This window comes from Trichechus manatus, unplaced genomic scaffold, assembly GCF_000243295.1.
Source record: "Trichechus manatus latirostris isolate Lorelei unplaced genomic scaffold, TriManLat1.0 scaffold00148, whole genome shotgun sequence".
Lineage (NCBI taxonomy): Eukaryota > Metazoa > Chordata > Mammalia > Sirenia > Trichechidae > Trichechus > Trichechus manatus.
In genome coordinates, this window is record NW_004444084.1 from 3,963,608 (window position 1) to 3,973,589 (window position 9,982).

Consider the following 9,982-nt stretch of genomic DNA (forward strand, 5'->3'; position numbering starts at 1 on the left):
TGTTAACCAATGTCATAAAACAATATGTGTACTACTGTTTCATGAGAAACTATTTGTTCTGTAAGCCTTCACCTGAAGTACAATAAAATAAATAAATAAATAAAAGGGAACACTGTTCATAATTATGACAGAACAACAGGTGAAAGCTGAGGCCATCCATGGCCAATAGGATTGTAGGGTCATCCTAGTAAGAAACTGAATTAATTTTGTAAGAAAATTTCCAGCATTCAAATTAAAGGAAAAGAATGAAAGTATAAGGAGTGAACTCAAGAGATTCTCTTTATTTAGAAAGTGAGGATAAGAGGAACGAGTTGAAGAAGTATTTAGCGGTAGGCAGAAAACCAAATTCTGGGTTCTTAAAAGAAATCCTTTTTCTCCTTCCTTTCGTTTTTATTCTAAAGTGATAATTATTCATTATTATAACTTTATGCTTTATTCATTATTATAACAAAGAAATGCAAAGATAATAAGAATGAGTTGTAATCCTACCTCCCACCATTAACATTTTGATTTGTACTGCACGTGCGCTCGCACACGCGCACACACACACACACACACACATTTACTTTAAAACAAACCTGGAGTTAATACAATACATACTGATTTAAATTATTTTTCCCCCATTTAATCTAATGAATATCTTCCAATGTATTTATGTGATTTTTCAAATAAAATTGTTAACAGCCATATCACATTCCATTTTATGATCAAACTATGTTTGTATATTGATCGCAATCATTCTTTTGTGCCATTTCAGATGTTGCTAAATTTTTTCATTGTCAATAACTCTTGGATCAACTTATTTACATAATTTATTTCTATGCTCATCTCTGATCATTTCTTTTGGGTAAATTCCTACCAAGAGAAATAATCTCAACTATCTTTCACATTTAAAATTGGTTGAAATATGAAGTCAAATATACCTCAAGGGTAACTGAATCATTTTTATCCTCCCACTAGGAGACAAAAAGTATTCCCAGTTTTCCATACCTTTACAAACAATGGATATTATCTTTTAATAAATTAAAAATAGCATCTTGTTGCTATTTTTAGTTTCACTGTTTTTTAACACCTGTGACATATTGAAAATATTTATTATAGTCCCTGTTTCTTCTTCGATGAATTGCCTATAATGTCCTCAACCCATTTCCCCACTGAGGTCTTTATCTTTTTCGCATTGATTTACGAACATTTCTTTTATATGAGAAATAGTAACCCTGTTTCATGAGTTATACAAATTCCCTACAGCTTTGCCTTTTAATTTGAGTTTGTGTCTTTTTTAATACACGAATTATTTACTTCTATGCTTTCAAGTCTTTCTACATTTCTTTTATAATTACTCCCTTTTATTTTATGTTTGGAAAGGATTCCTACATCCACGTAGCAGATACCATTTCTTTCCTTATAATGTAAAACCTATAATCTTGACAACTTTGTTTCCAATTCTGTTTACTCCAACGATCTATCTAAGTGATGGTCTTGGAGTTTTATCAACACCAGCTAACTCTTTCATTGAGTCTTAGAGATGGGCAGTCCCTTATTTTTCAGGAGCAAAATGAACAAGAAGTGAGCGTCACAGGTGAGAAGGCGCAGAAGGGTCTTTCGAATGAGAAGCTAATAAGCTTGGTGCTAAGAAACCCCAGAGCTGCTCTAGCAAGGAACAGATGACTTTTAATACCACATCAAAGAGTTAAATAAGTTTGTGGCAGCATTTCCCCAGGACACGTTAGATTACTAGATGGGTGGAGGGAAAAAAGCCCACTGTCTACATAACATGCTCCTGAGAAGCTGCTTTGATAGAATTTGTTGTGCTGTGTTGTTGTGTGGTTGTTTTTGATGTTGTTGTTAGAGGTTGTACCCCCTGGAAAAGAAGTGTGTGCCTCTGGATGTTTCTGTGAGAGTGTGTGAGGTGGGGTTTGTGGAGGATGTTTGAGAAATGGATGTTTCTGTAACCAAGTTATGGGCTTTCCCAGTCTCCAACTAAGTACAGAACCGGAACGAATATTTTATTCTACCATGGCCTAAGGGATTTGGAGCCACTAACAAGGAAAGTATTAAATATTGAGCGAGATTGTCAGGGTAAATTGAAACATATCCACTAGAGGGCTTTACAATTAGGATAAAGTTATCATTTGCTTGGGATGGTTTAAGCAGGGTCTTGTCTGAGGTTGGCCTCTCATATTCACCAGAATCTGATGAACCTGTAACTCTTTGGGGACTCTAAACAACCACTCTTGGTTTTGAGACAATTGGTTTTTAAAATGGCACCTGGCCATAGCCCTTGGCACAGCAGATGATGGTATACTTGCGATAATTAGGGTCTTTCTGCACAGGCCTACATCCACACATCCCATACTCTTTGGATTTACTCTAGGGCAACGTTTAAAGAGAAATATATGCATTTAAGACATCTGTAATATGTGAATATAATATTAAATTACAACAAGCAGTTGTAATGCTTGACAGATTTTGCTCCATTTCACTTTAGCCACAAAAGTTTTCCAGAAGCACACAGTTGTATATTAAATTATCCTATTTTAATAGCATGTGTTATTAACAGAAGACATAGGTTATAATGAATTAAACTTTAACAAGCAAAACAAAACTTCACAATATTAAATATGTTTTAAATGTTTAAATGTTAAACAAAGAAATTTGATTCTCTCAATGAGAACACGAGAGTGTAGAAAAAAGGAATCGGAAGCAAAAATAACCCTCCCGTGCCTTTCTGACGCTGTGGAACTCTTGTAATACTCTAAATCATCAAGCATGCCTTGTGACTGAGCTTGGAAATAGGAGAAATAAGAAAAGGAATAAGGAGAGTGGAGGACCAAGATGAATTTGAAAAGTTGTTCAGGTAGGGAGGTAGCTTTGTCAGAAGGATCAGGATGACTCATTTGAAAGAGGTCCAATGACTGTGATACCCAGAAGTAGAGAGAAAGAAGAGACTAAAGGAGATTCAGGATGGTACCAGGTTCCCATTGAAGGACTAGAGAGTAATCGTGAGCCATAGGGTAAACTGTTGATAACCCCCAAACTCTCAGCAGAGAGACCCCATTGTATGCTGGGAGGAAAGTATGTGTGGTGTTTCGTTTTATTCCTAAGGTAATATTGGGAGTGCCCGGGTGGCACAAACGGTTAAGCCCTGGACTACTATGTGAAAAGTTGTTGGTTCAAACCCACCTAGAAGATCCTTGGAGAACAGGCCTGGAGATATACTTCTGAAAGGTCACAGCCTTGAAAACCCTATGGAGCAGTTCTACTATGCACACAAGGGCTCACCATGAGTCAGAATCGACTGTCCCAACAACATGGTGATAATGGCAAGGGCATCTTACTTGTTTGCATACTCCATCAATGAAACTGGAACTACACTGTTATTGTTAGGTGCTGTGGAGTCAATTCTGACTCATAGTGACCCAAAGTGACAGAGTAGAACTTCCCCATAGGGTTTTCTAGGCTGCAGTCTTTACAGGAGCAGATTGCCAGGTCTTTCTCCTGGCCACAGGGTGAGTTCTAACCACCAACCTTTTGAGCAGCCAAGCACTTAACCATTGCACCATTGTACCACCAGGGGTCCTTAGCGGAACTACAATAATCCTTAGTAAAAGGACTACCATATTTTCATGCAAATAATGTGCACCTTCTACATTTGTTTGCCAACCATGCCCTCTCCCCGCAACCAGGTATTTTCATAAGTGCCGCTATGCCAAATTTTTTTCACATGTTGCTGTAAAAAAAAAAAAAATTAGCGTAGTGCAGTGCTTATGAAAATACTTTGAGGGAGAAGGGCAAGGTTGGAAAACAAACATAAAAGATCCTTGTTATTTACATCAAAATACAGTACTTCAGTTTTTACTAATTATAGTTGTAACACAACCAATGGAAAGAATGGATATTTTAGACAAAAGAGAAGAAAGGGGCTGCTTAGAAGTATATATGTTATTAAAATATTTCTGATGTGTTTTTTAGAGAAAATTAATGTAAAATGTTTAAGATTTTAAAAAAGTGTAATCTTTTTTTTTCTAATGCTGAAGTAAAGCCTTGCAAACAATGTCACAGATATTTTTAATTTAAAATATGATAAATGCCATAACATAAATTTGATAGCTTTTTGCCATTTAAAATATACCTGACATAAATAAAAAAAAGTCTTGCTAAAAAATTTGCTTATCCTTTCTCATAGTTGAAGGAAATATGAATCCTTCACTTGGAATTGTTAGTAGTAAATGTTATAATGTATGTAAAGCACATAGCACAGTGACTGTCCATAATAAGTGCTCAATTACGTTAGCTATTGTTATTATCATTATTTTATTAAAGAGTAGCAGATTCTGAGACACTTCTCTCTTTGGAAATTTTGACTGCACATGACTTAATGCTAATGCTGTTTCCACATTTCAGCTGGAAAGCTTACCTCTTGCAAATGAGACTCCTTTTTCTTTGCAGATAAATTTAAATGCTTGTCAAGAATAGAATAGTATTTTTCACTCTCCTTGTCAAATTTCTTCTTTCCATCCTAGGGGATAAGTTAACAACAATAACAAAAAATGTTCAAATCAGAGCATCAAGAAAACCTTGATTTTCACCATCCCCACAAAAAGTTCTTTAAAAGTATTTAACACAGATTGAGTGTGTTCCAAATACGTGCAAAGCCTTGACAGAGTAGGAAGAAGGATGTGAAACAAAAATCATTTGACTACATATTGTGCTCTCAAAGAAGCTCTCCCTCCTTTCAGGAAAAAATACACATCTATACAAGTGCCACAAATCAGTCTTTCTCCTTTGGAGCACATGGAATTGTAGTATGGAAGTGGTCAGACTGGCTATAGTAGAATCCCTTGGAGAGCTTTATAAGTGATTCCCAACAAAAGGTTTTGATCTAGTAAGTGAGGGATGGCACCAAGAGAAAGTGTCTTTTTTAAGGCATTTTGGTGATTCAGATGAGTCAACATACAACCAGTTTAGAGAACCATTCATATAGGCTGTTTGTCAAGGAATCATTATTTCCCAGTCACATAAAGACCGTGGTATTTCAAACAACGCGTTCTTGAAAGGGAGGAAAACAGACTTCTAAATACTGGTAGCATCAAAGAATTGATTAAGACAATCTAAAGTCAAAAAAGACGAAAGGATTATCAATATCTGCATCAGACACTCTGAACATAACTCTAATAGGTGACTTTGGCTTATGACTAAAATGATGGCTTTCTTGGGGGGTAGGGTAGCTATAAAAAGGCTGGATTTTTACCAAGGGGGTAGAGGAAGGGGATAACTTTACCTCTCATTCCATGGCATGCTTCTGTAGAAATTCAAATGGAATAAAATACTGAAGGGAATAGGACATACCTGGGCTCTAATCTTCTCGAACTATAAATATTTTCTCCATCAGATATGTCTTCTCCATTTATGAGTCCATATGAAACAGATACTAGACAACTAGACTCACAGATTTCACTGGCCAAAGAATTACTACTCTTTCCCTTTATTTCAATGATTTTGGGAAGTGTAAACCCTGAAGAACCTGCGTAAGATTCAAGTGTTTACAAGCTGATTCAAAAATGTAGATTCCTATTTTCCTCCAGCCAGAGATTGATAAATTGTTATTTTAAACAAGCTCTATAATTATTATGCATACTGCTTTACTTCATTATTTGCATAAATACTTGAAAGGAGTTACTTAAAAATATAGATGGATGGATGGATGGATGGACGGACGGACAGATGGATAGACAATGGGGACAGGAGGGAGGGAAAGAGGGAGGGAGGGGGGGAGGAAGGAAGGACGGAAGGAAGGAAGGAACGGCCAGCCTCTTGCCTAGAAGGTCTTTCCCACTATTCTGAGGTTGTCAGATTCATGTTCGTTTATCCAGGTAATGCTATTTTGATCCAATGGCACTGAACTATCTTCTCAATTATACCTCCAGGAACCTATCATGATCTAGTTCCATATATGGAATTTTAGAAGCTGAACTGGTATACACCAGGTGAATGGGAGGAGCAAGTAGGATTTTGCTTTAAGAGCTCAAGTCACTTTTAGACCATTTAAAAATGCACATTTGTGCATTAAAGTATTAAATCTGTAAATGAGGGGAAAAATGTCAAAATCCTCAAAGTATTTTTATAATCCAAGGAGAAATGTGGTCCTAGTACGAGAAACACAACTGGAAAATAAGCCCAGCATTCCCATCCAGAAAAGGGTTCTTGAGGAACTCCCATAACAAAACATGGAGACGCAAACACAAAAGGAAAACAGAGAAGCCCAAGGTTCAGAATGGGAGGAACTTGTCCCCTCCCCTTTTGAGTAGATACCTGGGGCGGGTATTTTATCTTTTACTCAGTCGATACTACTCTTTAATCTGGCATTTCATGCCCATCCCTAACTAGCCAAATCTACTTTTCCTAGTCTTTCTCACTAGCTTCTTTAGAGCTTCCTATTCATGATTTTCCCCCCTCCCCGTTCTCTCTGTGCTATTCCCTCTGATATAAATGCTCATTTCTTCCAATTTCCACTTATGCTGTAAATCAGTAGAGACTACCAGTATTCAACTTGTATCTACTTTTAGTATCCAGACCAAACAGACCTCATTCACCAGCCCCTTCCATCAACTCTCTTCCCCTTTTGAGCACTCATGTAGCTTTACTGATGGGTCTCTTACAGTGTTTATTTTCAACACTGTAGCAGAGAAATTTATGTGTATACCTTTCCTCCTTAAAATTCAGTATCTAGTGAGTACTCAATATCTCGTGAGTACTCAAATATTTAATGAACAAACGAAATCTTCCTCTCATTACACTGGCATCACAGCCCTCACAGATATTTTATTTGTTCAACAAACCAATATCTGTGGTACAAGCGACAATTCTGCACAAACGGCCTTAACTCAAACTCAGTGGTATGTGAACATTTGTGGGCAACCAGCTGCATTACAATATAGTACATAAAACTAACTCCCTTTCATCTTACAACAGTAGCTTAAAATGTCTGAGGGTGCGTAGAAGAGGAAGAAACTGGCTTAAGGAGAAGAGAGAACACAGCTGTGGTAACTACACATGTATCTTTGTTTTCAGTTAGTGTTTGATGGCATTTTTTTGGAAATGTTAATTCAGTGCCAATACATCAGCATTTTTGGCAATCCGAAAATCATTCCCAGAAGCACTTCCTGGACTCCTATTCATACCCTGGCCCTTCACACCACCAAGCCAGGAAAAAAGATCTACTCAAAGGTTCCACTGATGTGGACAACGAAAACACACTCATTTCTAGCATACAGTTAAAGGGCTGAGTTAAAAGACTAGGCCACATGAAGGGCAACGATAATCTAGGGAAGCATATTCTACAGAATAAGAGGTATTTCTCCTTGCAACTCGCATCGCCCATGACTGACCGCTCATAAGTCAAGTCTTATTTGGGCTCAGTAACTTAACACCATACCTCTCGTCTTTTGTGTTACTTGTTGCGGACATGAAACTAAGAATTTTTTCTGAAACCAATCCTGAGGGAAGGAAAAAAAATAATAATAACCTATGAACCTGCACTAAATGCACCTGACCACTACCTTCTTCATGCCATGGCGTGATTCAAAAGAGGAGACTACGTATTATAATTCTTTTTCCCCCCTGAAAATCCATAGTAAAAGCATTTGAATTAGATAATCAATTAAAATAAATTCAAATTAATATAATCATAACTATGGAAAAAAGAAAAGGAATGCGGTAGAAGAGGGATGTCCTACGAGATACATGAATACGTTATAGAGCAGGAGTGCTTTTTTAGTGTAGCACTTGTTGCAGTTATATGCCTGTGCAGATAGACAAAGACAGACTGACAGAGAAAGACAGAGAGACAGACACAGAAGCAGATATAAAATAGATCATTAGAAATTGCAAATTAGTCCTGAAATCCAATTACAGCTGAAGAAGGGTCAACTATGTTCCCAGGCTACAGTCTGTGTTTTAAACTATGCTGCATTCACTCTGAGCACAGTGATCACATCATCTATCACTTAGCTTCTAAGATTAGCTTCTGTGGTCATGCCACGCCTTCATTGTACACACTCCAGTGAGGAATGTGAGGAAACCATTACAGCTCAAACCCCAGGTGTAAACTTTACTCTTGAAGTTGCTGTTTGTCACAGAAATTTTCAAATGTTTATAAATATTTTAGGTGTATCAAGCAGATAAAAAATATTAAAACAAACCAACCAGTTCCTTCCACTGACCACAAGAGGGCACCAAAGACGAAGCCACTACTACAATATTTAGAAAATAACAATTACAAAGAAATTCTCAAAAATGTTATCTATTAGCATTCTTTGTTTCTATAAAAGACTACTACAGAGCTTTTTTTAAACAACCTTTATTTTAATGTTCCTATGACATAAATCTTAAAATATTAAGCAAATGTATACGCTTTATACTTCTTTCAAAATATGGAACGTGTATTTTTGCATCATATTTTTCAGACTGTCTCAATGTTATAATTGCCACACAGGATATTGCACCATTTTCCCATGCAACTATTTATGTCATTATGTTAGTATAACCATTCTCTAAGTAAGCACTATTTTTGTATTTTGAAAGGTCCTTCAAGAAATAGTTATGAAGAGGAGTAATAAATACTAATAGCTAAACTTCTATTTCAAAACCATGGGGAATTCTTATAAACTGGTACTGTGTCAGGCACTGAAACAACAGAAGTACATATAAGATGTAGCCCAAATTACCATCCCTGGTGGGACTTCTTCCTGATGATAGATTTACCACCTGTTTAGAATGGGCACCCCAGGCTGGCATAACCCCTCTCAGATGGTCTACTGCTAGGGCATTCGGACCACATGCTGCTCAGGGGGTTCCTGGGGCCCAAGGGATTCCTGGTATCCAGAGGTCCAGTTTTTTGGAGAATCTCAGTGTAGCTTACACATCAGTGTCCACCCCTGTGGGTTGATTCCACAAAAAATTTCCAGTCTCTCCAGCCCATGCCCCATCAATTCTCCCATCCCGCTACCAACCACTCTACTGAAATACAGACATTCTAAAGGGGATCCTTTTCTGGGTGGTTGGGCCAGCGTAATTCACCGCATCTCCCCCTTTCTCAACCTCCACACCACCACCACCAGGTGGTATGACTCATAGGAATCAAAGAATTCATATTTACATTTATAAGGAACTCCTACAGACTGGCCAGAAGAAGAAGCAAACAGAAAACTATGCGGAGGATATGAAGGGACAATACACACAAGAAAACCCCAATAGGCAATAAGCATGTGAAGAGTCAGTGTCACTGAAATGTACATGTTAAAATTGCTAAACTGCCAATGTTTTGCTATATATTTTTTTACCGTGATAAAAAAATAAAACAAAAACTATGGCACTTCATTTTACTCCCAATAAAAAGACTGGGGCGGGGGGGGGGGGTGGAAAGGGAGAGAGAAGACAAAAGGAGGAAAGGGGACAAAAAGAAAAGTAGAAAGCAGAAGAGGCACTGGGGATTTTGTAACGCTACTTTGGAGCACAGGAAAGGAAGACAATGCTGTTGAAAAGTTAATGATGGTTTTAGATTGTCAATTTTCTGTCTGTCTGTGGGAAGGTAGAGTAGACTGGAATGAGGAGAGCTGAAAGTGTCTGGAGTAGCTATAATCTGATGGGCTTGGGCATGACATTATAGATAAAACTGTTACAAACTCTGCTCCAGGCAGAATATATAGAAACATCCTGGATGAATTTAGGGATTTCCTAATTAAAGCTAACAGGAAGCTTTCCTCCATGCCAAGAATTCAAATGTCTCTCCATTTCTGGGATGAGAGAGGATGCAGAGTCGCAAAATTAAAAAAGCTAGCAGGATACAAGATAAACATTCAAAAATCAGTTGGATTCCTATACACCAATAAGGAGAATGATGAAAAGGAAATCAGGAAAACAATACCATTTTCAATAGCCCCTAAAAAGATAAAATACTTAGGAATAAATCTGACCAGGGATG

General features: G+C 37.3%; 1 protein-coding gene across 1 annotated transcript in view; it reads right to left on the reverse strand.

Annotated features, from left to right (window-relative positions):
- Positions 1–9,982, reverse strand: part of ARHGAP42 (Rho GTPase activating protein 42) — a 313,582-nt gene that overhangs the window by 78,088 nt on the left and 225,512 nt on the right. Inside the window, exon 5 of the mRNA XM_004385873.1 lies at positions 4,418–4,519. Coding sequence (XP_004385930.1) covers positions 4,418–4,519 — 102 coding nt within the window. The remainder of the gene's footprint in view (positions 1–4,417; positions 4,520–9,982) is intronic.